The 27,735-nt window shown below is 34.6% G+C and overlaps 5 protein-coding genes across 8 annotated transcripts; 3 read left to right on the top strand and 2 right to left on the bottom strand.

Moving 5' to 3' along the window:
• Positions 1-454: 454 nt before the first annotated feature.
• On the top strand, positions 455-6,535 carry LOC142518892 (uncharacterized). 2 transcript variants are annotated; one of them, XM_075621780.1, is made up of 10 exons: positions 455-958; positions 2,151-2,248; positions 2,331-2,376; positions 2,986-3,068; positions 3,192-3,256; positions 4,903-4,964; positions 5,329-5,388; positions 5,815-5,847; positions 6,147-6,212; positions 6,294-6,535. In XM_075621780.1, the coding sequence occupies exons 1-10, from the start codon at positions 539-541 to the stop codon at positions 6,339-6,341; spliced, it is 981 nt and encodes a 326-aa protein (XP_075477895.1). In that variant the 5' UTR covers positions 455-538; the 3' UTR covers positions 6,342-6,535. The 2 variants fall into 2 exon arrangements, with proteins under 2 accessions (XP_075477895.1, XP_075477966.1); XM_075621851.1 differs by having other exon boundaries at positions 456-958; positions 6,297-6,535.
• A 148-nt stretch (positions 6,536-6,683) lies between these two features.
• LOC142518577 (G-type lectin S-receptor-like serine/threonine-protein kinase At5g35370) lies at positions 6,684-9,951 on the bottom strand. Its single transcript, XM_075621398.1, has one exon. It carries the CDS (start codon positions 9,699-9,701, stop codon positions 6,915-6,917), a length of 2,787 nt encoding a protein of 928 aa, XP_075477513.1. The 5' UTR covers positions 9,702-9,951; the 3' UTR covers positions 6,684-6,914.
• A 5,200-nt stretch (positions 9,952-15,151) lies between these two features.
• LOC142519037 (E3 ubiquitin ligase BIG BROTHER-related-like) lies at positions 15,152-17,376 on the top strand. 2 transcript variants are annotated; one of them, XM_075622042.1, is made up of 7 exons: positions 15,152-15,253; positions 15,353-15,473; positions 15,596-15,648; positions 16,148-16,192; positions 16,428-16,546; positions 17,005-17,113; positions 17,203-17,376. In XM_075622042.1, exons 1-7 carry the CDS (start codon positions 15,197-15,199, stop codon positions 17,272-17,274), a joined length of 576 nt encoding a protein of 191 aa, XP_075478157.1. In that variant the 5' UTR covers positions 15,152-15,196; the 3' UTR covers positions 17,275-17,376. The 2 variants fall into 2 exon arrangements, with proteins under 2 accessions (XP_075478157.1, XP_075478077.1); XM_075621962.1 differs by having other exon boundaries at positions 15,353-15,485.
• Positions 17,377-18,344: 968 nt separating this feature from the next.
• On the top strand, positions 18,345-21,398 carry LOC142518813 (beta-1,3-galactosyltransferase 7-like). Its single transcript, XM_075621665.1, has 12 exons — positions 18,345-18,491; positions 18,573-18,709; positions 19,085-19,181; positions 19,289-19,350; positions 19,578-19,789; positions 19,861-19,924; positions 20,011-20,083; positions 20,165-20,285; positions 20,367-20,454; positions 20,540-20,665; positions 20,782-20,891; positions 21,004-21,398. The coding sequence occupies exons 1-12, from the start codon at positions 18,480-18,482 to the stop codon at positions 21,150-21,152; spliced, it is 1,251 nt and encodes a 416-aa protein (XP_075477780.1). The 5' UTR covers positions 18,345-18,479; the 3' UTR covers positions 21,153-21,398.
• A 90-nt stretch (positions 21,399-21,488) lies between these two features.
• On the bottom strand, positions 21,489-24,937 carry LOC142518665 (uncharacterized). Of its 2 annotated transcripts, XM_075621496.1 has the most exons (8): positions 24,591-24,937; positions 24,411-24,502; positions 23,723-23,867; positions 23,442-23,573; positions 23,154-23,297; positions 22,137-23,027; positions 21,878-22,041; positions 21,489-21,773 (listed from the first exon to the last, which is right to left on the bottom strand). In XM_075621496.1, exons 1-8 carry the CDS (start codon positions 24,687-24,689, stop codon positions 21,641-21,643), a joined length of 1,800 nt encoding a protein of 599 aa, XP_075477611.1. In that variant the 5' UTR covers positions 24,690-24,937; the 3' UTR covers positions 21,489-21,640. The 2 variants fall into 2 exon arrangements, with proteins under 2 accessions (XP_075477611.1, XP_075477678.1); XM_075621563.1 differs by lacking the exon at positions 24,591-24,937 and having other exon boundaries at positions 24,379-24,508.
• Positions 24,938-27,735: the final 2,798 nt, after the last annotated feature.

Raw genomic sequence — 27,735 nt, 5'->3', positions numbered from 1 at the left:
TTTTTTATTTTTCGCCTTTACGAATCTATTATAATCTTGTGCTTTCAATAAAACAAAAAAAAACATTTCGTTCTTAACAATCTTACTACTACTATTATAATAGTAACAATTATAAAATATTAAGAAATTTATTATAATAATTTTTTAATAATATAATATAATTGTCATTATACAATTATTAAAGTATTATTTTTTTGAAATATTATCGACTAGTAATTCAAAACTCTGCATTAAAGTCGTAGTTTTTAAATTTTTCTTTCTATTTTAGGTTTATAAAAAATATAAAATATAAAAAAATTTAAAGAATAAAATGTTGCAAATATAATTAGGAAGAATTAACATTACTCTTAATGAAATTGTTGGGTAAAAACGTATCATTTATAAATAAACATACAAAAAAAGGATGTTAAAATCACGTACTTATGTGTGAAATCTATACAGTTGAAGGTTGTTTATGTAAATAAATGTGAGAATATCTGAAAATTCGGCGATTTTCACAGTTTCCAGAGCTCAAGCACCACCACTGTCCGAACGGCTAATGGCATTCTCCTCTGTTCCCAGATTTTCTACATTTTCGACGATTTCTTTATATATTTCGGAACGCTCTCCAAGTATTCAGCTGCCCATTATTCATTCTTCCAAGTTCAGAAACGTGGATTACAGAAATACGAGACTTGAATGTAAATTACAGCGCTGTCACGCGGGAGCCAAGGATCAACGGAGTGGTGGGTCGCCGGCGACGAAGAAGAAGAAGAAACCCAGTAGCAGGAATTTGGTAGAAGATGATTTTGTCATCGAAAAAAGTGGTGGGGTCGGCGGCGGTGGTGGAGTTGAGGTGCTAGAGTCACCGTCTCACCCGGGGTACGCTGCGTTGCCGCTGCCAAAGCCGCCTGCTGGTTTCGTGTTGGATGAGCAAGGGAGAGTTCTGATGGCTTCTAATAAACGTATCGTCAGAATCGTGAGTTTTTCACTGTTTTAGTTTCTTATTTGTGAGAATGCGTGCTTATTCGCGCGTTTTGTGACTCTGCTTTGTTTCTGTTTTGCGATTTTGGTCGTAGTTTGTAACACGAGAACTGAGTGCATTTTTTACCTTAGTTCGAACAGTGTAGGGGTGGATTTTGAGTAACTTTAGGGCTGCATCAATTCATTGAAAATCAAAATGTCATTCTCTGGGAGAGGAGCTGTTCGAATGAATTGCTTTTAATGGGTAAATTAACAACTCGTCTTTCAAATTTGTTGCAATGGAATATGGAACTTGTGATTATTGGATTCGAGTCATCTGACTGTTTAAATGAGTAACCCGGGATGACTAGCCAAACTTTGTGTGTGGTACAAAATTCGGAATCCAAAAGATCATTTATAAAGTGTAGTCTGTGGACTGTAAAGTGATAAATTCCAGTTTCAAGATAGTTATAGAACTTTTTTGTGGTTACCAAAGTTCTTTCATTTTGTTTAGGAATGTGATTCACAGATAGTGGTGTCTATTTTTATCCTCCTTGAAAGAATTCAATTTTCTTAGTGGAGTCTGTGAAAACAGATAGTTATTTAAGAGAAAGAGTGACGTGTCAATTTGGAACTAGATTCACGATTCTGTTCATCACCTTGTGTGTGAGTTATACTGCCAATATTTTTTAAATTTTAATGAATTATGGAACAGTTTATGTATCACTTAACTTCGGTTGACTGGACATACAGAATGTTCATTTTCCATTTTGTGGTTACGATCGATGAATTTCTGCTTGCTTGATAAATCTCTGAAGGCATTTGTCTCTTCAATGATGAATGAACAATGTAAATTAATCTCATTGCATAATGGGTGTGTTTTGTGTTTGATTTGAGATTTTATTATCTCGTTTTTTTCATCTTGCTGAGAATTTCCTGAACGGTAAAATTTTCTCCATTGTAAAGGATTCCAAGCCAGGTTGAGCAGGCAGTACAAAAGTTTTTCTAGTTGTTTGATTTTTAATAACTTGTATATTTTCTTCTGGGAGTTTCTTGTTCTTTTCTGTGCTTCAATACTTTTCTTTTATTTTTCATTTTTTATTCTTTTCTCCTGTTAATTACACTATGTATCCATTTTTTTATTGATCATCTCGTCGCATTCAATAGTTTGTTGTTAGTGGTTTATAATAACTGGGAGTTACTTGCAGGTCGATTCTACTAATAACCTTCCCTTGGATTGTGTTATAAGGAGGATATTTATAAATTCATGCGGAGATGAGTGCATGTTAGTCTGCCCACTTGATATGTAAGTGATATTGCAGGTTGTGATCAAGCGAATCATTTCATTCTTCTGTAAAAAGAACAGTTATTATTTACGATTCTGGCAGGCCTGTTCAGATTTTGAAGAGCGTCAATGTTGAAGGATGGTCTGCTGTAAGTCTAAAAACACTACTTCAGTTAGATTCAATGTTTTAGGTACGGCTAAAGTGTTTTTGTCAAAATACTTTCTTAGTCACGAATTGCATTTGCCTTTTTGTTCTCTTTGTGAGAGAAGCTGTCTCATTTCTGAATGCTTTTTCTTAAAACTCATGCCTGAAGGTGTATTTATTATATGCTTGAAGGTGTATTTTATTATATGCTTGAATTGGGAGGTGTATTGTTTCTTCAATATATGCACAAGGTATCTTTCTCAGTGGAATCCTAATTAACATCCATAGTGTCACCCTTATGGCATAAAGCTTTCTTAATGCTAATCAATGAATGTTACAGATCACCTATTGGTCATTTTTAACATTCAAGTGGTTTGGAGCATTTTTGTTAGAACTCCATTAGCGTTTTTTTTTTTGCCTGCTGGAACTTGAAATTGAAGGGGAAAATGTGGCACTTGCAACACACATGGCCTTTTCTTGTTCCAGAAATATCTTAAACTGCACTTGTATGTGGTTTTGTTGTTGAAGATCAATTGATTATCATTACAGAGCTAATTCCTCCTCCCCTCCCGTTACCTAGAATTAAAATATTTTGTGCTCATCTGCTTTACAGGTCAGTGATGAAGAAGTTGAGGCAATCCTCCCCACTGCAGCTTATACCCTTGCCAAAATACATATGCATCTGGTGCACAGCGGGTATGTCAAAGAATCGATATAATCTTTAAATCATAAGCCTTGAAATTTTTTCTCCTGGTATTAAACTCGTGACAAATTGCTTTCTTGTGTATGTTGTAAACTTTCTTCCTTTTCTACCTTTAGATTTTGTTACACGGCACAAGGCGGTTTTTGCTATTCAGAGAAAGACATATTTGAAGTTCACATAGGTACACCTCTCTCTTCAAAATTTTCAACCTTTAGATTTTATTACACAACACGAGGTGGTTTTTGCTACACTGAGAAAGGCTATTTGACGTTCACGGTACATGATGGGATCTTTAATCCACATATTTGAAAATAAAACAGCAAAACAGAAGAATGCACACAAAAAGTTCCATGTTAAATATGCTGAATATCTAACAACTCCCTCCCTTTATATTTCCCTTCCCACATCATGGGCCTTAAACCCTTGTCCCCATCTATTTGGTCCGTAATATTGAACAGTACACCTCTCTCTAAACATGTTTAAAGCTTGCTCCTTGTTAAGAAGTGGTAATTTGATTCTCTAATTTTCCTCGTAAACAAGTGATGCTCCAATTTTTCCTCTTCGCAAAGCTGAAAATGATTTCAGAAGCTGTTCATTTGTGTGATCTTGAAGATTGGGCAGAACAGTAATTAACTAACAAGACGAAATGCTCAGTATGTTTGTGTCTTAATTTTACTTGTCCTGTGATAATAATGTGTTAGCAAGCCAACCCTCCTCGTTATGCACCATTGTACCCCTTACTTGAAATGGTTCACAAGCTTGATGTGTTTAACTGTCTACGTTCCATGGATATGGGTACGGGTATCGTATCGAATACGATACAGATACGACGATACAACAAATTTTGAAAATATAAGATACGATATGACTTAGATACAACAATTATTAATATATATATATATATATATATATATATATATATAAAATTTAGTATTAAAAATTAAAAATTGTAGAGATATAAATATTTATATACATATATTGTAGAAATATATATACATATTTATGTAAATATATACAATGTACAACTTCAGAGCAGTGATTTAAAAAGAAAAAGTTAAAAAAAATTGAATCGTATCCGAAAAACGTGTCTGCGGCGTGTCCTCGCCGTGTCCTAAACGGTTCCGACTTGTCAGCCCTAAAAATGTCAATGACACGGATTTTGCCGTATCCGACACGCGTATCCGTGTCCGTGTCCGATACTTCAAATTTTTTTTTACGGTGTCTGTGCTACATGGTTGACTGCTTAAGAAGATCAATTTTGTTTTTTATTTATTTTTGAAATGCTTGAGAGGATCAAGTTGCAAATTAATTAATTGGTCATTTTTGTCAATTCGAGCATGGTTTTGAAAATCGATGAAGTTCCCTTGTGAGCTTTTAGCTTCAGAAGTTCTTAGCGGAACGTCAGTAGGATTTATTTTTTAAATGCTTAAGAAGATCAAGTTGTAAATTAATAAATTGGTCATTTTGTCAATTCAAGCATGGGTTTGCAAATAGATGAAGTTCCGTTGCGAGCTTTATAACTTCAGAAGTTCTTAGCAGAGTTAACGCCAGTAGGATTTGACATGAGTGACTTTATTTAGAATACTGTGAATTTGCAAGTAAGCCAATCATCCGCCTCTGTATCTACATGAAGTTATTGCTCGTCACATGCATCTGTGAAAAGCTTTTTAAACATATTTTAAACGGTCTTCAATCTGCATCCACTGATAATCAGGATTTTAAGTTGCCATGTCTTAAAAAACAATGTATTTCAAGAAATTACTCTTTTTGTCTGCACATTCTTATTTGCTACTGAATTTCAACTTGTTAATGTTTTGGTTTTTGTAGATGGTGGTGAAGATGTAGATGGTTTGCCCACTGAAGGCATTGAAATTGCTTGTTTCCATCTGGTATGATATTTAAACATTTATATTGACTAGATGTGCTAATCATGGAATGTAACATGATCTCGCTGTTAAGTGAATCGGTCGAGACCTTTATGGATGTTGCACAAGCTTAAAAAGCGCCTGCACGTGATGCTGATCTATTAAATAATGATATTTGAGTGAAAAATCAGTTCATATTATATATGTTTTCAAAGTTGATTTTGCTAGTTAGAAAGAATCTGATTATAATCAATAGAGTATCATGAACGAGGTTAAAAGGGTAAAGGAGATTGCACAAGGAGACCAAACACAAAGCACTCGAGTGCTTTTCCTCCAATCTTAGAGTCTTATACTTATGCCTCTTCTGATCTAAATAATTTCCATGCAGGATGGTTCTCATTATATGATATATACGCCTTCTGACCCTCTGTTGTTCGTGGCTGTCAAGGTAACTGTTAATTTTTTTAAAAAAAAATTATGTAATCCGATTTTTATATTATTGAGATCACGATAAATTCTGGTCTGTAGTTAAGTAGGATTGATTTTTCTAACATATTTATTACCAAATTAATACCTCTCTGGAAAGTGATTTTTATGTTCTGGCTAAGAGATTAACACAGTTTAGTCTTATTGGCATTGTATCATGCATGTGAGTCTCTTTATAACCAACTACATAAATCCTGTATTATTTGCTCCTTCCAACATATTCATACCTATTTAAAATTTAACAGTCAATAATTAGTAATAATTGTGTTTAAGAAAACTTCTTTGTGTTCATTGTTCAGTTTTCTTGAAATTTCTTAATTGCACAAGCTTGATTCTTTGCCAGAAGGACGTATATATCTATAGCTCAATCCTCCTTTTCTTGTTGCAGGATAAAAATGGTGCCTTACTAATAGCGGATGATGTAAGCATTCTTAGACATACATCTCTTTTAGTTATTTATTTTTCAACTCTTGTGCCTTTGGAGTTTAAAGAAATACTCGAGCGCTTCACGATATGATTTACTGCAATATTTACTCTCTTCTAAAAAAGTGAAGTATCACATACGCAACTTTAAGATAGTCGTGATTTTACTACATAAAGTTCAATGCTGAGTGGTTGGCATTACTGTAAATTTGATGACAATATCATGTATCTTCTAAATTTTTCCAGATGAGTTATAAATCCTTAAGATAAAATTGACTCTTTCACTCTTGGAAACAGGAACTTTTGGATGATCTTGCTGTAGTCGGTGCAATAGATGAAGAGACTGAATTCAATGCCTTAGTGGTATGTATGCCAGCTCAGCTTCCCTTACTGAATCAAGCTAAATATCTTACCTATTCCCCTCACATCTATTGCTGTACTTAGCAGGAAGAAGAAGCAGCTCTTCTTGACTCGTTACTTGGAAAAAGTTGATTCAATTGTCATATTGTCGACAATAGAAAGCAGGTTACCAATGTTTTTTGTTCATTAAAATTCATGGCTGGAGTTGCTTTAGAATACAATGTATAGGAATCATGTACTCTACCATTTTTCAAAATGAAAAGAAATGAATATAAGGCATTTCACCAAGGCTTCGACCAAATTTTATCAGAATCTCCGGAGTGTTTTGATATCTTTGAGGTCCGATCGGTTTACTTGGATGGGATGAGATCGGATGCGATAAAAAATTATGTGATTATTACAATGTTTGAGTTGGAAGTGGAATATTAATGAATAAATAATAATATGTTGAGTTTGATGGATTAAAATTTCAATAATTAATAACATCTTTTCCCAGAGGCAACAGAAAGTATTGACACATTTTTAATTCGGATTTCCAAACTTTACATCATAGATAAAAGGGAATCTCTATAATTACATATACTAATCTTTGGTGCTGCTGCATTTGAAGGAAAAAATTAGTGTACACTCTGCTGACCCTACTGTTATGTTCATTAATGTTCTTGGTATGTAGAACAACAATGATGGTGTCCCAGAATGTGAATGCTATCTAGGACCCGAGACTTCTTGAGATGACATGTAAGAGAGAGAATTGTATGAGCTGCTAGTATTAGTACCCGTTGGCTGTCTGTACAACCTTGGCTGGTTTTGCTCTTTGTCTTCTCCCAATCTAGACTCCTCAGTAAATCTCCTTCCGTAGAACCTCAAAAAATTGAGCGATTCTATTCTTGGTTCTCCCAAAGGCATTACACCTTCCAACATTCCAACCACATTGGCCATTGAAGGCCTTAAGTTGGGTTCTTCTTGCACACAGCACAGAGCAATCCGCACGAGTTTCTCTATCTCCTCTCTTGCAACCCTCCCCATCAACCTTGGATCTGCCAGCTCCATGTAACGTCCTTCCTCGTGCATGTCCAATGCAAATAGGGGGAAGTAAACCTTGGATCTGCCAGCTCCTTCTGCCGATGAAGGAGATGACTGGCTGTTCCCCCTGTTACTGTCGGTCCTTGAGTTTGCACTCCTGGTTTGAGGAGAGGAATTCTTCTTGCCTCTTATGATTTCCAGAAGCACCATTCCGTAGCTATATACGTCTGTCTTGTCTGAAATTGCTGAACTTGTTAGCCATTCAGGAGCTAGGTAACCCCTAGTGCCTCTGAGAGTTGTAAACCAGTTCGATTCTTCAGGACTCAATAGCTTTGAGAGCCCAAAATCGGAGATTTTCACCTGAGATTTATCGTGCAAGAGAATGTTCTCTGGCTTGACATCACAGTGAATGATCTTGTGTTCACATCCAGTGTGTAAATATGCCAACCCTTTTGCTGTTCCAAGCGCAATTTCATATCTCTCCTTCCACTCCATAACAGGTTCACCACGAAAAAGGGTGCCATCCAGAGACCCCCGATCCATATACTCATAGACCAAGAATTTTTGCCCTCCATGTGCACTGAACCCCTTCAGTCTCACCAAATTGATGTGGTGAATATTCCCGATAACCGCAATCTCTGTCAAGAATTCTTGTGCCCCTCGTGCTCCCAAACAAGTGATCTTCTTCACCGCTACATCCGTACCATCGTCAAGAGTACCTTTATATACCGTACCAAATCCACCAGAACCAACTTGAGTCTTGAAATTCTCTGTTGCTATTACAAGTTCTTCATATCCAAATCTTACCGGCAACCCAGGTATGGAAACAAAGTCCATCTCTTCCTCAGCAGACATGGGATTACCACGGCCCAACTTGGAATTTATACTTTTGCTCCACCTCTTTATCCGACGTCTCCTCAACCAAATCAGAAATGCGACCACAGCGATAGCCATCACCACTGACGATGGCAGCAATATCGCTGCCAAAACCGGGAAATCCGATTTCTTGCTCTCTGTAACACCTATTTGAGTTCCTACGAGTATAGTTTTAATGTATCCTAATCTATCCTCATCCGTGGGCGAGCTCGATTTTGTTATCATTGAACCTATTTGGTTTTTAATCACGTAACATGATCCGGAACCCTGGCTGTAGAAAAACCCCAAACAAGAACAGTTGCCAGAGCACAGATTCATACAGGCAGTAAGGTTCGAATAACGTAACACAGGATTGGAAAAGTCATTGGAGAAATAATCCACATCAACCCCCAATGGCCAATACTTTATATTGGTTATATTCGGCTGTGATCCATTACAAGGACCTGGCAAAGCCAAAGACCCATCTGTTGGCACACAAATCCGATTGTTCGTCCTGGGATCACTGTGGAAACCCGGTGCACACTGACATATTCCTCCATTAGTGCAATATCCAAGCTTCCCACATGTAACTGGGATTCGGCAGCTATCATCTGGAGCCTTGAACTCTTGCTTGCTTGATCCACCACTAAATTTCGAGACGCTAAACACCCCACTATAATCCAACTTCATAATCCGAAAAGCCGATGGGTCGTCTACAACGTCATCAGAACTATGCAAAGAAATTCTAATCACAACTTGTGTACCATTTTTTCCCATCAGATACACTCCTGTATAATTCATCACCATGTACTCAACAGCCCAATTAGTGTTCCTGGCGGCATTAGCTGTCATTGATAGTTCCCAGTAATTCATCCCATTCCACTGCAGCATTGCGTCGCTGTTTCCAACTACAAAAGAATATATGCCCTCAGCTGGATCCCCATCTTGATAAGAGGCCACCAACGATTCTCCAACGTTTAATCGTTGCCCCGCAACAATCACGTCAGTGGGGAAATCAAAACTTTCCCACACGGTTTTGTTAGCACCGTCGAGCATGACCAGGTTGCCGGATTCAATCAGCTGCAGAGAAGAAACCGGAGCAAGATTCTGCGGCGTTGACCAAATAGGTATCTTCTGATCGTTGAAAAGAGTCATCCCATCGCGTGAAAACCGGAATTCCGACGATTCTGAAATCGGGGTATTACGATTCGCGGACCAGATAATAGCTCCTGAAGAAACGTGAACAACAAGAAGGTAGAAAATTCGGTTTTCGGGTTTCAGGTTAATTATCCGGGCCTCGAAAGACCCGTTACGAGAAACCAAAAATGCACCGGAAGAATCGATGTAATGGTAGTTAGTAGCCGTGAAGTTCGGGGTAATTGAAGACGAAACCGTGCCGGACAGAGCTGAGGGGAAGAGTGCACAGAGCAAGAAGATGATGGCAATTCTTGGGTTGGAAGATGAAGTCAAAAGAAATGGAGACCAAGCAACGGTGGCGGTGGTGGCAGAGGACCCCATGCAATCCCACGGCGGAGTTGGAGGAGGGGGGAGCAGATATTTGATGACGTTTCGTTGAGTGGAATTTTCTTCAAATTTGTTGATGTTTAGCCTCATATAATTTGATCACGGTGGCTGTAAATTTTACTTGAGGCGTTAAAATGGAAAGAAAAAACCGAAAGCGACTGTACACTTGTGTTCCTTTTCTCTGGTTTTGACCATGCGTGAGGGTGGTGGTGGTGGTGGTGTCGGCTCCCGCTGGTCGCCGCCGCTTCTACGGCGGTGCTGGCTATTAAGGCAGGCGCCACTCGACGTATGTGTGTGAATACTAAAATCCTCTGTTTTTTTTATAAGTTTAGATGCTTTTCCGGCCGTTTGTTTTTTAAAAATTTTCGAAACGTACGGTTGGTATTTTTTTAGTACAATGTTCTATTTTATGTTGCATTAACCTTTTGAAAAAAAATTGTTTGAGACGATCTTATCGGTCGAATTTTGTGAGACAGATATCTTATTTAGGTCATCCATAAAAAATATTAAGCTAAGAATATTATTTTTTATTGTGAATATCTATAAGGTTGATCCGTCTCACAGATAAAGATTCGTGAGATCGTCTCACAAGAGACCTACTCAGATCTTTTGATGTAAATATATTTTATCGTCCAAGTCGAGTATGACAAATAAATTAAATTCGAACGTAAATAACATTGATTTAACTGTTTTAATCGCCATTTAAGCGAGTTTTTTTTTTAGAATACTGCTCAAATATAAATAAACAAAAATTTCAAATCATCGACGATTCTCTAAACAAGTTGAAGGAAAATTAATTTATCACAATAAATATCGAATTAATGTGGTGGGGGCAAGCAGATGGAGGTTGTGACAATAAATTCAATTCGCAATTATATTACAAGTCAACGGAGATAGAAAATATAATATTAATTAATAATCACAATAATAAAGTTTATTTTTTCAATTTGGCCCTTCAAATAATAGAGTCAACATGTCAGCAACAAATAATGTTTGTTTGTCCCACTTCATCACATCTTTAGACCAAATAAAATTTGAAAACCTAGTGTTATATTTAAATAATAATAATAATAATCAATGAATTAAAAAGTTTGATATTCTTGTTCTATAAATCAAAAAAGTGAAATAGAGCCTTCATTAACAAGGAAGTATAAAAAGAAACCTAGTAAAAAAAAAAACATGTAAATTAACATAAAATCAACAGAAACACACAATGATTTAATAGATGAATTAAAGAGCTTTCTACGGTCAAAAAAGTGGGAAAAAATAAAAGTTGGAATGAATTAAATTTTGCCGATGTAACATTCTAAGAATCAAATTGTTGATTATATATACCAACACAATCTTAAACATCCATCATCAAAATATATTCTTCCTTCAATAACTCGCATCGAGAGCGATGGAGATTACGCATTTTGCTTATCACGAGCATCCATTGATCTTTAACGAAAGCCAGGAAATTTCCTTCTGTTGCAATCCATGTGGTGTTGAACCAGATGATCTTGTTTGCTTGGAGAGCCACCTCATGAGCACTTCATGTGTAGCAAATGCGGGAAGTCGTCGTGCAAGATTAATTTTTGCGAATTTGCTATTGACCCTCTATGTGGTTTTCCTTTGGACGTCAAAATAAAACATATTAGCCAACCCCAACACCCCATGGTAGCTATGTGCAAGGAGGCTTTGCTGCTATGTGACGTTTGTGCATGGGAGAAAACATGACGGCGTTTTCTTCACGTCATCTGTGTAATTTTTGGATTCATTCGTCTTATTTCTCAACTTTGTAAATGTACAACGTCGCAAACACTTTCTCTACCTTGTTTATCCTAGTCAATTTTCAACTACCTATCGTAAATTTCAGATGTCTTATTTGCAAAAACGAGACATCAAGAATGTATGGGGCTTATGTAGTTATGTTTGCAGTACTTCATCTTCCGGCTAAGTCGGATGATATAATTTCAAGCTTGATAGTGCAAAAACAAGACACTTGCGGGTAAGACGATACTAGGGATCTTTCCAGAAAATACAACGCCACCCATTCTTTGATTAGTTTGCTAAAGCACACGCATTCGGCCCATTTCACCAACCTTAATTACTACACCTGCGGCCAATCTGTTTGATCATTAATGAAAGGTATGGTAAGTGACTACAAGAAATGATAAGGTTTATTTATTTATTTATTTTATCATATTTTGTATATTCAGTTTCAAAGTCCAGTGTTTAAACAAAATATCACATATCTGATTGTCGATTTAAGTTATAATAAAATCATGATCATACATTGTTTGATGGATCCACCTTCTAGGTTCCATTTTTGTTGAGTGGTTGACGCTTTTTCCAAGCTTATATTATATCGCGATCAATTTTTAGAATAATTCAAAGCCTCTAATTTGATTGTGTGAGATATTGATTAATATGTGAAAAATCTTGAATAATCAAGAGGATTCGACTGTTTTTATATAGGAAGATAATAATATATTAGTTAATTATCTACTAAATGAAAAATATTACGTACAGTCATATTCTATGGTATACTCTTATGCTTCAAATGTTACACGTGCAATTAAAAAACATAGAGCTTTTAGATAACAGCTTGTCACATGATAAAATTCTTACAAATCCTTTAATTATCATTTATTCAAATTCCAAATACAATCATCTTGAATAAAGTACTATAACATTATTTACTATATTTTATTGCCAATATCTTTGGTGAAACACATGCATTTCTGTAAATATTGAGACTTGAACCTAACTTAACCCCAAAAGCTAATTCAAAGGAGAGGATTGTCCAAACCTATACATACAACTCTCAGGGATTTTATTCAATCGATGTGAGACAATTAACACATTCACCCCACTGTCAGAAATGAACATTTGGAACCTGAAGTTTACAAATGACCCAATTGTGCGCAGAACAGGTGGGCCAATTATAGGTAGTCCAATACATAACATTGGAATCCGAGCTCTAATATCATGTTACGATTGAGACTTGGACCTAACTTAACCCTATAAAATTTGCATTTTTTTTACTACTTCCAACTTAATACAGAGGATGCTTGTTGTAACACCAAATAAAAATAAATTTATAAAACTTAAAAAAAATCCAAGAAAACTACAAATTTTATCTGGCCCTTTTCAAGTTCCCACAGAAAAAAAAAAAAAAAAAAAAAACCAGTTGATGAAAATGGTACCTAAAGTGATATGTAAATTCCCACAGAAAAAAACCAGTTGATGAAAATGGGGAGAATAAGGAACTATTCTGGCAGGAGCAAGTATATATATCTCTGCCCTATTTATAGAATGCTGTGAAATGTAGCTTTCATTAATTTAAGATCTGCCTTGCACTTAATTCTGCCAGGTTTTTTGGTAATGATATATGTACATTTAACGTCGAGGCCTGGGGTAAACGGTTCTAGTATGATGGTAGTAGAATGAGAGGCTGAAGGGGTTAAGACCCTTGGAGGAAGATGTTTTTCATTAAGCAAGCAGAAGTTTCCGAATAATCAAGGAATAATGCCTCTCAAAATGAAAAAAAAAGGGCTGAAAGATTTTGAAGGCATGAAAATAATGAAATTAAAAGGGACAATTTTTTTGATGATTTGTAATTCCACAACTCTTTATACAATCTTTTTTTTTTTTTTGGAATGTGAATTATGTTATCATTCTATCTAGGGTGAGCATAAATTCAATTAATCCGAATTAATTTGGAAATTCGATTCGTTTAATTCAGAAATTCGATTTTAATGTTAAAAAATATAGGCTAAGCTGGTTTGAATTCGTTTTTTTATATATATAAAAAAAATGATCTACCAATTTAAATTATATTTTTTTAAATAATGTGTGTATATATATATATATATAATGTGTGATGCAAGTTATGCTCAAGGTGTTGCCTCTCACATATGAAAATAAATTTCCATTTTTATATGCATCATTGGGGTATTGTCCAAGGTAACATGAAATTTGCCAAATTTTTTCATTCTTGTTGGCTTTAGGCTTTCTTAGTTTTTTTTTTTTTTTTTCTAATTTTTTTTTTAAATTGGTTAATTCGGTTATTGACCGATTTTATATCGGTTTGGTTGCGAATTTATATTTTTTAAAAAAGGTTCGATTTTATGAAATCCGATTCAGTCGTTAACCAAAGGGTAAGAGCTTGTGCACACTTTTTTTGGGCTATGACAATAATTATTTTGTTGGGTGCAATTATTGCAATAATTGTCTTTGTTTGATAGAGCGATCAAACCGTAGTGCTTGAGCTGGTGTGTGGTTTAAAAGATTTGAGTTGCACCATTACGACTAGCTATAGCTCTTAGTAAAGCGGCAAGCGCTCGGTCCTACAATTGGTATCAGAGCCAAGGTCATGGGTTCGATTCTCATTGATTGCAAGGAGTGCAATTTTTGGGAGGGAGATTGTTGGGTGCAATAATTGTATTTGCTTGGTAAAGCGATCGAACCGTGGTGCTTGAGCTGCTGTACGGTTTAAAAGATTTGAGTAGCACCATTACTACTAGCTATAGCTTTTGGTAAAACGGCAAGCGCTCGGTCCTACAATTTTAATTAATATAGTTGAGATATAATAGAGTTATGACAAAAAATTGTGTGAGACGGTCTCACGGGTCGTATTTTGTGAGAGATATTTCTTACTTGCGTCATGCATGAAAAAGTAATACTTTTTATGATAAGATTATTATTTTTTATTATGAATATCGGTATGGTTGACTCGTCTCACAGATAAAAATTCGTGAGATCGTATGACAAGAAACTTACTCTAGAGTTATTTATTAATTTGATATTGATATATATTCCGAGCATACTTTGTACTAAAATTCAAATTTCTATAAATTCGGGCCTGCTTATCTTTATCCAATCATTTACAAAGCTAGCGAAGACACTGACTTTTTTTATTTTATTTTCTTTTTGTTTGTATGCACCTCAATTAACACAGAAACCACAATCATTAAATTTATACACCAAAAAACTACACGACTCTTCGAACATTTTAATCAAACATAGACCCTTCAAACTACTTACTCAAACATTCTAATTGACTAAAATTAGGCAAAAATTTGTGTGAGATGATCTCACGGGTCGTATTTATGTGAGACGGATCTTTTATTTGGGTCATACATGAAAAAATATTACTTTATATGCTAAAAATATTACTTTTTATTGTGAATATCGGTAGTCTCACAGATAAATATTCATGAGACTGTCTCACAAGAGACCGTCTCCAAAACTTAATAGATGAATTATCTAAAATTGTATGGTCGGAATTTGATTTATTCCTGAGTCGTAAAGATTCTTGAAAGTAAAAAACCCGACTTTATTTATTTATTTATTTATTTATGTATCTATATAAAATGCGAAAAGGTTCGATGATGTACCCACAATTGAGAGGCTTGGAATATCGGAATGTTGAGATGAATACGGAATGTTTTAGGATTACTTTTCTTTGCATAAAAGTTTACCAACACTAACACACTATTCATTTACAATCTTAGTATATAATCACATTAATACTATTTCCCTATACCCTTTGCTCTACATTTAGCTAGCTTCTTACACACTAATACCTCGAAACGAACATGGACGAGGAACGAAGGAAACGGGCGAGAAGCGCGACCTTAGACGAACTCGAAGAGGTTTTGTATTTAGTATTTTGCATAGATTTTATGGATTAAAATTATTTCACAACATTATATTTAGTGATTAGTTTTTTTTTTTCTTAATTTCTGAACTAGGAAAGAGCTAGCCAGAAGATACCGGCTATAGAAAGTCATCAAACCGACGAAGACGAGACAAGTGCTTCCGACCGATCAGCGTACGAAGATTTTGAGTTTAGTGAAGATGAATTTTTTTATAGTGAGATTCAATGTGAGTAATCAATGGTATAATTTTTTTATATATAAATTTGGATCTAATTATTTAATTTGGTTTTTGTGAGTTTTCATTTTTTTTCTAATTAATAATTATAATCGTTGCAGCTGATCAAATAGGGTTTTTGGATGATGATCGGTATGATTTCGACTATCATGAGGTCTCATTCTATTTCTCCCTAAATTTATTTGAAATTTAATATTTGTATTTAAATTTGATTAAATTATTTTCAATCAAATTGACAATAATTTTCTTTATTTCATTCAATAGATCGAGACGATCCATATCATGTTTTAGTATATTTTTATAAATATATATTTGAAAGTTTAATTCAATGTTGAAGCTCCACTTCAACCTTGATATGATTAAAGAGCTCGATTTTTTTTTTTTACAAAAAAAAATCTTGTTTTAAAGACTTATAATTTATAAGATGTTTAAAATAAGTTTATTTTTATAACACCACACCCTCAAATTCAATTTTAAAATCGATTATAATGGTGAACTCGATTTAAATTTAAGCTTGTGTTGATAATTTTTCAATTTCTGTATGAACTAATCGATCATGGTTCGATTAAATTATCAATCGAGCTCGAATAATTGGCTCTTATTCCTTATCAATGACCTATAATAAATATATATGATGTAACATGTATATATAGGAAATGGAGGAAGATGATATTGATCCAGATGAATTATCATATGAGGTAAATAAAATCAAAACCTGCCGCTAATTTTTATTATCGTTTATTTCTAATTTTAATTAATTGTTGGGAACAATAATTATGTCCACTCGAGAGCGATTGAAACGTGACGTTAACCATTCTAACGTTTAAAATATTTGGGTCACATCATTACTGATAAATATAGTTTTTGCTAAACTGACAATCGACCGATCCTACGTCAATATGATATGGTAAACAAGCATGTAATTTTAAACAGGAATTGATTGCTCTTGGGGAAATGGTGGGCGCAGAGAGCAAAGGAATATCAGAAACTGAAATTAGTAAACATTTGAATCCATTAACATGTCAATCCTCCATCAATTTGCTAATTGACAGGTATTCATTGTAAACTATGCCATTTTTCTACATATTATTAAAACAGAAAATTTACAATTTTTTATATTGTTTATTAACAAAAACTCCAGTTAAACGGTCTCACGAGTCAATTTTGTGAAATAGATATTCTATATGGGTCATCAACGAAAAAATATTACTTTTTATGTCAAATATATTAATTTTATTGTAAATATGGATATAATTGATCCGTCTCACGAATAAAGATCTGTGAGACCGTCTTATGAAAGACCTACTCTTGTTTATTTGTCTGATTTTAGTAATCTATTTTATGGTCGTTGAAATTTTAATTTTTTTATGATGCGCCGTCGACTTGACATTTCTGATAAAAATATCACTAATATTACAAAAAATTAAAAGATACAAAACTAATTTTTAGTCCACGATTTTGTTTAAAAATGTTTTATAAATTTAGTAAAGTAATTTTTGAAAAAAAATAGGTGTGTGATATGCCAAGTTGAGTATGAAGAAGGGGATAAAATAGTCACTTTACATTGTGACCATCCATACCATTCCGATTGTATAACCCAGTGGCTTCAGATTAAGAAGGTAAATTTAATTTTATGATTTTTTTATTTAATAGCAATATGATTTCTAAATTTAAAATTTTATATGTGTGTATATATATTAATTTGCAGATTTGCCCTGTATGTGGGAAGGAGGTTTCATCTGCTCAAATGGCCAATACCAGTAATTTGAATAAAAGATAAATGTAATTATTCTGTGCAGCTTCGTTCAAAATTATTTATACAATAGGAGAAATTTAATTTAGTGCAAATTATATGTTTTAAATTATTTGTTATTATATTTTCTTTGACGCAAATAATTCGTGTTACTGTTATTTTTCAAAATATTCGTAAAATTATCCCGTTAATAATATCTCGAATAAAAGTGAAAATTAAATCAACTTTGAGTTTATATCAGAATAATAATCAGAAAGACTTTTCAATATGTATATATCTATATATATATATATACACAATATTTTATATATATATATATATATAATATATATGACTTTACTAAAATATTGTGGGGGACGTATGTAAGTAAAAAAATTAATATAAAAATTATATGATCTCGTCCCTTATCAAAAAATAAAAATAATGATAATGATATTACCCAAATAATTTAAGTAGTACAATAATTCGAACATTAAGTTTCGGTCTTTATGTACGAACAAGTATTGCAGCTCCTCGACCTCGACAAAAATAATGTCTATTAATTAATTTAGCAAATTTGTCAACCATACCACTATAATTGACGTTTCCAACTCTATATTTTTTTAATATGTTGTTTATCTTTTATTTCTTGTAATAAATCTCCTATCAGTCTATAATGTTATAAATTATTAGGCAAAAACTTGTGTGATACGATCTCACGGGTCGTATTTTGTGAGACGGATCTCTTATTTGGATCAATCATGAAAAAATATTACTTTTTATGCTAAGAGTAGTGCTTTTTATTGTGAATATCGGTAGGGTTGACTCGTCTCACAGATAAAGATTCGTGATACCGTCTTACAAGATACCTACTCAAATTATTAATAATATTTTGTATTAAAATCTTAATCTTTTGATTTGCTTTTCATTTCATAACACATTTCTCACTTTAATAATAATAACAAAATTTGAGAAGTTATTTTTATGAAATGACCATTTTAGCCTTGGATGCTGTATGTTCCTTCTCTATAAATAAAGTCAACGACTTTGGCCATTTCAATTTTCAACCCTCCATTCAGTCTTGTCCAGTTGGGCAACACAAAGTCGTGCATGGATATAACTCGCCATTATTAACTCACAACCTAATGGAAAGAATCAAAGCAATTTAATTTCCTCATTTTCTCAAATCTTGCATAAAATCCGCATACCCGTCAAACATTATGCTACAAAGACAAAAATCAGTTTCATAATTGATGCCAAACTTGGTGAATCGTGCACATATTATATATATATGTGTGTGTGTTCGATTTTAAGATGATTGATGGGTTCATTTGTGCTGGTTGAAGGACTTATTTGTGATGACAAGTTTTGAAGAATCAAGAACCGGAATGAGGAGCAGGAACGGCAGGGGGAAGGTGTCGTTTAAATGGATTTTGATCCTCTGCATCATCAGTTTTGGCCTTGGAATTCTTTTTAGCGACAGGTTTTCGAATCTCTCTGTGATGATGAATCTTGGTTTGGATTGAAATTCGAATATGTTGTTGATTATGTGTTTTGTGGCTGAAATTTCATGTCAATTTATGGTGGTCTTCATATTAACATTCATGTAATGAAATTGAAGTATTCATGGGATGGAGTTGGTTCATATTCAATTTAGACAAACTGAGTGGGTCAGTTTGCATTTTACTATCAGTGCCCTCTTTCGAATCGCCGAGTTTTTCGGGTTAAATTGTTGGCGAACATTGAGTTTACCGGTTTGGCTGGAACTTTGCATTTGATGAATATTGAATATATAATTTTGTGTCTAAAAATTCTGTTTTTCTTGCTCTGACCCTGCGCTCGGATCATTTTACTGAAGAATCCTGGTTCCTACTGAACCAGATGATCAGATTATTAATGCGAGAAGGGGTTCAGTCGATTATGAATCAACATCCGAGGACAGTGCAACTAATAAGGTTTCTTTCATGGCACCAGTACTCTTACACAAATCAAATTCGTCCACAAAAAGATCGATTGTTACTTTGTGCGTATCTGTAATGTTTTTGGTGGTTTGGAATTGTAGAAACAGCTTCTGGAAAAGGAGGATACGGTGGGAGAGTTAAACAAAGCCCGTGAAGCAATAGAGTGAGTGAGTTTGCATCACATTTTCTCACGAAATTAGGCATGTTTTGAATACTTAATATAGAACATCAACGAAAAACATCTCATGATTAACAAAAAACAAACCTTACAAATCTCAGAAGGTTGATTTCATTGAGAAACAAAGCTGATGTAAAAGGTTATATAAATTTCTGAAGCTACTTTTAGTTCATCGCATTTCGATGTTATGGTGACGTGAAGTTTCTTGGCAGATTTTTGCAGAATTCTATAGCCAAACTACGTTTGAAGTTGCCGTCAACTAAGAAATCCCACAAAATTGAAAACTTTCAGAATCTGACAGCCGTTGATATCTATCCTGGCAGTACTTTTACTAGGGAAAAAGCCTTTATGGTAATAGGTATAAATACGGCATTTAGTAGCAGAAAGAGGCGCGATTCTGTTAGAGAAACATGGATGCCTAGAGGTGGGGTTTCTTAAACTGTTCGTCGTTAATTGTGTGTTTTTGTTAAAACATTAATAAAGTTGTTTGATTAGGAAAGAGTCTACTTCAACTTGAGCAGGAGAAGGGTATCGTTGTCCGTTTCATGATCGGACACAGGTTAATATTTTCATCAAATACTTAGACATTATGTCGTTTTCTATGTATGCCTCTGTGTTGTTAAATGATATTTGTGTTTTGTTCAGCTCGACATCCAACAGCATTCTAGATCGTGCAATCGACTCAGAGGACGCACAACATAAGGACTTCCTCAGACTTGTATGTGAAAGTAGAATACAGACATCATTCTCCCGCAGAGTTGTTTTTCGTTTCGTTAATGATGAACTCTCTGTCTTGAAGGAACATGTGGAAGGATACCATGAATTATCAGCAAAGACAAAGGCTTTCTTTTCCAGTGCTGTGAAAAGATGGGATGCCGAGTTCTATGTCAAAGTGGATGATGATGTTCATGTAAATTTAGGTGCATACGCCTTTTTCATCTACAGGCAACAAATGTACTTTGTTTCTTTTAAGCTTTATTATGATGTTTCTCATATTGCAGGAACGCTAGCTGCAACTCTGGTACGCCACCGTGCCAGGCCCCGAGTATACATGGGATGTATGAAATCAGGGCCAGTTCTTTATCAGAAGTAAATGCTGCTGCTAATATATGTCTTGAACTAACCTCTGGATTCCCACTTTTCTCCATTGCTCACCTGTGATTCTCTTTTGTAGAAATGTGAAGTACCATGAACCAGAGCATTGGAAGTTTGGAGAGTCAGGGAATAGGTATTTTCGACATGCGACTGGACAGATTTACGCCATTTCTAAGGAACTTGCAGAATATATCTCCATGAATCAGTAAGAACCAGTAAAAGCTCCCATCTGATAAAGTTGGTTAATACATTAACTACTTCAACGCCTATTAATGACATTTAGAGGGTTATCGATTGTTTACGCTTTCCATGTGATTTCAGACCCATTCTTCATAAATATGCTAATGAGGATGTATCACTTGGCGCTTGGTTTATCGGTCTTGAAGTCGAGCATGTTGATAACCGCAACATGTGTTGCGGAACACCACCTGGTACAGACTTTCCCACCCTCATTAGTTCTACTTTATTTCCATTAATGGTTTTAAATGTTAATGCTACATAGACTTGAACGAAATTCAATTTCTGAGTACTTTGTCTTTGCAGAATGCGAATGGAAAGCACAAGCAGGTACCGTCTGTGTAGCATCATTTGACTGGAGCTGCAGTGGAATTTGCAAATCCGTGGAAAAGATGAAGGATGTTCACGCCAAGTGTGGCGAAGATACTGTCACTCTTTGGAATGCCCTCGTTTAGTTTTAGCTAATACATGATTAAAAAAAGAGAGGGCCATTCCTCCCTCTGTCAGTTTTCTGGAAGCCATTTACCATACCGCTGACAAGGAAATTAGGATGCCAGAAACTTGAAGACGGTGAAGAGGATTACATGGTAGAGTTGAGTTAAACACCTTGTCAATATGATGATCACTTTATGTTTTCACTTTATATATATTCCCATATATTGTATAATTTAACACCATTTTCGACTCAGATGATCTGTCTCAAGACTAAAATACTTCCCCCGAATTGATATAAACTGCATGTTATTGCCGAGCAATCCATAATAAAGCAATAAAAGAAAAGCTAAGAGAACTGTGGAAATAGTTCATTCTCATAAAAAATTCAGAACGAACAGATTTCTTCGACCTTGATATATATATATATATATATAGCACTAACACTAACCTTTGATACAGAAGGAAGCCTAAAAGGTAAATATGCTACCTGGAAAAATTAACTAAAAATTCAAAGCTTTATTCTTTCAGCTGGATATATCCCATTTACTCTACTTATTTGTGGCTTCTTTGACGGGAACTTTGATTTTGCCTGAGCATATTCCTTGGTTGCTAGTGCATTGTTCCCTCCACTTGTTCTGCCACTACATAAATTGCACCTCCGAATCATTATGCGAATTAGAGAGAAATTCACTTATTTTTTCACATAATAGTAATTGTAAAAAAAAGACAAAAAAAAGGTACATACTTGATATGTATCAAAAGAAAGAAGACACCAGCTATGGCTGTGCCTTTAAACACCATTTTTAAGAGTGGCTTTCGGCCAAGCTTCCAAGGGATTCCGTGACTGGCATTCGATCTTTCGTTCAAACTTGTTTCTGCTGGAATGTCTTCATTTTTTTCTTGTTTACACTAAATACAGGAGAAAAAATGTATCCCGGATTACTATAGGATAACAGAGTGCTTTAGAAGCGTAACTATGAGTAAAAAGTTGGTGGACAGCTTACCTCAATAACCGTCACGCTGTCCTTGTTTTCATATATAAGAGAAGCCTCAGTATCAACCAAGCCAGAATTGTCCATACAAGAGGTAACTTCCTCGCTTTTGGCACAAGAGCCAAATGATTCAACTTCAAGAAACTCCTTGTCCAATTCTTGGCATACACTCTGAGATGAAGGACGATATTTTGCAGAAATTGCCGTTTCCGATTGAGCTTCAAGGGAATCAAACAATCCAACTTGCAAGGAGGCCTCAAAAGTTCCTGATTTCTTGCATCCACTTGACACTAGTGGTTCTTGATACTGCTTATCAAACTCATGTTCTGTATCATACTGGTCATCGAGCTCCAAATTGAGCACCCGACACAGCACAGAAGTCATGCTAGTGGTGGATGATACTTCCGTTTCATCATCATCAGAAAATTTTCTCCCACATCCATTATAGGGATTTCTTGTGTCCGAATTTTTTCCTTGAGAATCCGGATTTAAAAAGAAATCAAACATCTTATTTTCTCCATTAAGAAAGGCGAGGTTTCTATCATTGGTTTCGTGGACCATTAAATCTGAAAATGCTAAATAATCGGCAATATAACTACTTTCATCTCCACTGATGCATGACGAATCTCCAACTACAGAATCGCCAGTTTCTGAGGTAAAGTTACTATCAACAACATCAAATGCATCATTTCTGCCACAGAGAAAAGGTTTTCTCCGAGACAATACACCAAAAGAAGATATTGTATCAAACTGATGATTGTTTTCTAGGACTGAATTTACTTCAGCATTGTCAAATTTGCTCGCATTCGGAAAATAATTTCCACTCATATATCTGCTTTCGGCTTCATCTGACTCATCAGAGCAAGAATCATCATCCCTATCTGATGGCGTATGCAATTTTTTCTATATTGCAACGGAGACGAAATGAAAAGTTAGATCAGATGTTATAACATGAGTTGCAACAATCTAAGTTTACGACAACAGTCACCACACGAGAAAAAAGTCATTTTGTCATAACAAAAAGTAAACCTGTCTCAATTTTGATCGTGAGTCTTTAGGTGAACTGGAAGAACTCGAGACAGTTGATTGTGATAATTCTAAGCTTCTCCTGATGCATCCGACCATATCTTTGGGCATGGATACAGAGCACATAACCATATCAAAGTCTGGAACCTGCTTAAATTTAAACAGCCAAATTTAGTATCGTTTGGAGTATATATAAGTAGACCAAAGCAGAAAGAAAGAAAAGAATGAGAATTTTATTTAAAAAAATGAAACGGGAAAGAATTGAAAGGAATGTGTTAAAGTAGATCTTACACTTAGTTGCTTAGACCTGGCTTTCTTTGAGAATGCTCTGATGCAAGTGCAAACTTTTCGATTATCCCTTTTCTCAACAACATCCGATGGTGAAAAGAGATCGATGCCCTTCAATCCCATGATCTTGCATATCTAAGATTACACAAAATCATGTCGTCAAACACAGGCACATGACTCGTTCTCGACAAAAGAATGAATTTTCTCGAGGAAAAGAGTACAGTCGATTCAATGCAATGCTTAACTGGTAAAATTATTTTAATGGAATGGACTTGATGCATTACCTTCAGAAACAAATCAACGTTCGAGTAAGGCCTGTACTTCCCACTACTCTTTTTCGAACCAAATGGCCCGAATCTACCTTTCAAATATCTAAGCTCCGGACACTTTGTCAACAGCAAATTCCAAACTACTTTAGACAACTCAAACCTGGTAGGTATAGGAGTCGACTCAGTAGCAAAGAAAACTTCGGAATAGCTTCTAATAGAACAAATTATCTCAATATTTTTTTTGAAAAAAATTATCTCAATATTTAGTAGCGCAATAAAGTAAAAATGTTTCCATCACACAACGCATACATATACCAAATCAACATGATGCACTGTTGTTACCACGAGACATGAACTTATTTCGATTATCAGTGACCCTTTCACGGTAAAGATCTTCCAATAAATACATAGATATAGTTTTGCAATAACATTTAAATGATTGTATCAGAACATGGATTACAATGGCCGGGACACATAATTCTAGTTCCCATAATTTGTTGTCCAAAACTCAAATATTATCAGTTAAACAAGTTCATATACTTGCTACAGGACATCAAGCAAGCTAATGACACATTTTGGGAGCAAAACAAGCCAAAAAAAAGATTCAAGATTACATTTTTGACCATACATGATAAAAAAAAATAAAGATCAAGAATTGACCAAATGAATACCAAATATTGATTAACTCAAGTCAAGAACTAACAGTATCTCTCCATCTTGAAGCAAATCGGAAACATGCATATCCTCATCCAATTTCGTTTCAAGAACTTCTTCAAGCCATATCCTAGTCTGTGTCTGAAACAACAAACCAATCCCGAATATGAATAAAACCAACTAAAAAGAATCTTCATCAAATGGATTAAATTTAAAACTCAAAAGGGACCTGCAAGAAAGAATCATCGAGCTCCCGGAAGCTGGATTCAGCAGAGGATGATGAAGAATCCCCGCGGTCGACTCCGGCAGCCGCTCTCCGTCGCCTCATCTTCCGACTCACGGCCTAAAACAAATCGTCACCCATCCAAAAAGGTAAAGAGCAGACGAAGAGACACACAACCCGTGGTAAAATTCAAAATCTTGGACTGCTATTTAGTGGCGCTATCCGATGTAAAAACCGTGGCCGCGTGTACATCATAGTTTTTTTTTCCCCAATAGAATGAAATTTCAGACACTGTTTTATATACGTGTTGACCATGTTTTACTTTTTCTTGTAACAAACTTGAGAAGCTGTTGGCTTATTGTATAGCCAGCAAAAAGAGACAAGCGGCGGATTCTTGGCTATACTATCCCAACTTTATGCATTTTATTTTGAAAATAATAAATTAATTTTTTTAAAATTAGAAATCAAATTTAAATTTTTATGATTTTTAATAATTTTTTTAAACATCAATTTAAGAAATAAAATTTGAATTTTAAAAATCAATTAAGCAAATAGGTGTATTTGAAAATTTTTATTGTGACCCAATTATTTTTGTCTCACTATGCCATGTTTTATAATATAGATGCAAGATTTGAACTATTTAATCTTGTCGACAACAGAGAATCGGAGATGGAGGGTAGACTGGTCTTTTTTCAATCTATATCTTTTACGAGAGTGTTTCACATATTTTTATTTGTGATATGATTAAACTCGATTTATAGTTATTATAAAAATTAATATTTTCGACATAAAAATTGATGTTTTTGAATGAGTCAGATCGGGTTAGAGATTATCTCACAAAATTGAACCGTAAAACTACCTCACAAGAGTTTCTAAAAAAAATGGGTTAATCGGTTAACCGATGTTTCTAAATAAAAAGATTTCTATACACAAAAAAAAGTTGAACATATCATCTGAATTCGTCTCGATTTACCTGAATTAATTGCTCACCCCCACGAGAAACTTGGATTTTAAGTTTGGATACCCAATTATTTTTAGGAAAAACTACCATTTTTATGATTTTCTGTTTACGATTTTAGTATATACAGTCGAATTTCAATTATAATGTGTTATTATTTGCTCTCTGTTGTGAAAAAGTAAAAATTTATGGTAAAAAGTAAAAATCTCAAACTCTCAAAATTTACCAAACTACACACTTTATAATATCTTTCTCTCTACTCAATTGTGATTTTCTTCACAAATGAGAGATCTATTTATAGGAAATCTTTACAAATAATCCTAAAATAAAATACATCATTACCTACATCATTACACACTAATTTTCAATATTTACAACTCTTATTTTTAACATTCAAATATTCAATACACACATTTTAAATATATTTTTCAACACTCCCCCTTGTGATGATGATCATAATGATTGTCTTCATTACGTATTTTTATAATGCCTCGTTAAAAACCTTACTAGGAAAAACCCATTGAGATAAAAATCATAGCAAGGGAAAAAGAGTGCAGTCACGTAAACTCCCCCTCATGTTGACACGAACAATTCTTCACAAATTTCGTAGATTGCGCATCCCAATATTATATATATGCTTTCTGAATATTGACGTAGGAAGCGCCTTTGTGAAGAGATCTGATGAATTTTCACTTGATTGAATGTGACGAACATCAATACATTTATTCTTCTCAAGCTCCTTGGTGAATGCGAAGAACTTAGGAGGAATATGTTTAGTTCTGTCGCTTTTTATGTATCCTTCTTTCATTTGAGCAACACATGCAGCATTATCTTCATATAGTATCACAGGCTTCTCGTCGAATGATAATCCGCATGAGATTTGGATATGTTGGGTCATTGATTTTAACCACACACATTCACGACTTGCTTCATGTAGTGCAATAATCTCGGCATGATTTGATGAAGTTGTTACGAGCGTTTGTTTCTGTGAACGCCAAGAAATTGCAGTGCCTCCACGAATAAAAACATATCCAGTTTGAGAACGTGCCTTGTGTGGATCAGATAAGTATCCAGCATCGGCATAACCAATTATACTTGGATTAGCATCTTTTGAATACAAAAGTCTCAAGTCTGTCGTTCGTCGTAGATAACGGAATATATGTTTAATTCTGTTCCAGTGTCTCTTTGTTGGATATATGCTAAATCTTGCCAACAAATTTACGGCAAAAGATATATCAGGCCTTGTACAATTTGTAAGATACATAAGGGCACCGATAGCACTTAGATATGGTACTTCTGGACCAAGAATATCTTCATCTTCTTCACATGGTCGGAATGGATCCTTTTCTATGTTTAATGATCTAACAACCATTGGAATAATTAAAGGATTTGATTTATCCATATTAAAACGTTTAAGGATCTTTTCTGTATAATTTGTCTGGTGAACAAACATTCCACATTCTTTTTGTTCAATTTGTAAACCCAGACAATACTTGGTTTTTCCAAGATCCTTCATTTCAAATTCTTCCTTCAAGTATGACACAACTTCTTGAATTTCCTTATTCGTTCCAATGATGTTTAAATCATCAACATATACAGCAATAATTACGCATCCGGATGTTGTTTTCTTAATGAAAACACAAGGGCATATTGAATTATTCACATATCCATTTTTCATCAAGTGATCACTTAGTCGATTATACAACATTCGACCAGATTGCTTTAACCCATATAATGATCTTTGTAATTTAACAGAATAACATTCTCTGGGTTTTGAACTTTGTGCTTCAGGCATCTTAAATCCTTCAGGGATTTTCATATATATATTACTATCAAGTGATCCATATAAGTAAGCTGTAACAACATCCATAAGACGCATTTCTAAATTTTCAGATACCGCCAAGCTAATCAAATACCGAAACGTAATTGCATCCATCACGGGAGAATACGTTTCTTCATAATCAATTCCAGGCCTTTGAGAAAAACCTTGTGCAACAAGTCGAGCTTTATATCTCACTATTTCATTTTTCTCATTTCGCTTTCGAATAAAAACCCATTTGTATCCAACAGATTTTACACCTTCAGGTGTAAGGACTATAGGTCCAAAAACATTACGTTTATTTAGCGAATCCAATTCAACCTGGATGGCTTCTTTCCATTTTATCCAATCCTGCCGATTTTTACATTCACCAA

Source organism: Primulina tabacum, chromosome 1 (assembly GCF_025594145.1).
Source record: "Primulina tabacum isolate GXHZ01 chromosome 1, ASM2559414v2, whole genome shotgun sequence".
In the NCBI taxonomy this organism is placed as follows: Eukaryota; Viridiplantae; Streptophyta; class Magnoliopsida; order Lamiales; family Gesneriaceae; genus Primulina; species Primulina tabacum.
The sequence above is the reverse complement of the archived record's forward strand: the minus strand, read 5'-3'. Positions and strand labels throughout refer to the sequence as shown.

Bases quoted from the DNA above. Each gene is read 5' to 3' on its own strand.
- LOC142518892 (XM_075621780.1), top strand. From the start codon at position 539: ATGGCATTCTCCTCTGTTCCCAGATTTTCTACATTTTCGACGATTTCT. The intron at 959-2,150 runs GTGAGTTTTTCA...AGTTACTTGCAG, and splicing joins ATAAACGTATCGTCAGAATC to GTCGATTCTACTAATAACCT. The intron at 5,389-5,814 runs GTAACTGTTAAT...TTCTTGTTGCAG, and splicing joins TGTTGTTCGTGGCTGTCAAG to GATAAAAATGGTGCCTTACT.
- LOC142518577 (XM_075621398.1), bottom strand. From the start codon at position 9,701: ATGAGGCTAAACATCAACAAATTTGAAGAAAATTCCACTCAACGAAAC.
- LOC142519037 (XM_075621962.1), top strand. From the start codon at position 15,197: ATGGACGAGGAACGAAGGAAACGGGCGAGAAGCGCGACCTTAGACGAA. The intron at 15,649-16,147 runs GTCTCATTCTAT...ATGTATATATAG, and splicing joins ATGATTTCGACTATCATGAG to GAAATGGAGGAAGATGATAT. The intron at 16,193-16,427 runs GTAAATAAAATC...AATTTTAAACAG, and splicing joins CAGATGAATTATCATATGAG to GAATTGATTGCTCTTGGGGA.
- LOC142518813 (XM_075621665.1), top strand. The intron at 19,351-19,577 runs GTGAGTGAGTTT...GTTTCTTGGCAG, and splicing joins AAAGCCCGTGAAGCAATAGA to ATTTTTGCAGAATTCTATAG. The intron at 19,925-20,010 runs GTTAATATTTTC...TGTTTTGTTCAG, and splicing joins CGTTTCATGATCGGACACAG to CTCGACATCCAACAGCATTC.
- LOC142518665 (XM_075621496.1), bottom strand. From the start codon at position 24,689: ATGAGGCGACGGAGAGCGGCTGCCGGAGTCGACCGCGGGGATTCTTCA. The intron at 23,574-23,722 runs GTAATGCATCAA...GTGTAATCTTAG, and splicing joins ACGTTGATTTGTTTCTGAAG to ATATGCAAGATCATGGGATT. The intron at 23,028-23,153 runs GTTTACTTTTTG...GTTGCAATATAG, and splicing joins CACGATCAAAATTGAGACAG to AAAAAATTGCATACGCCATC.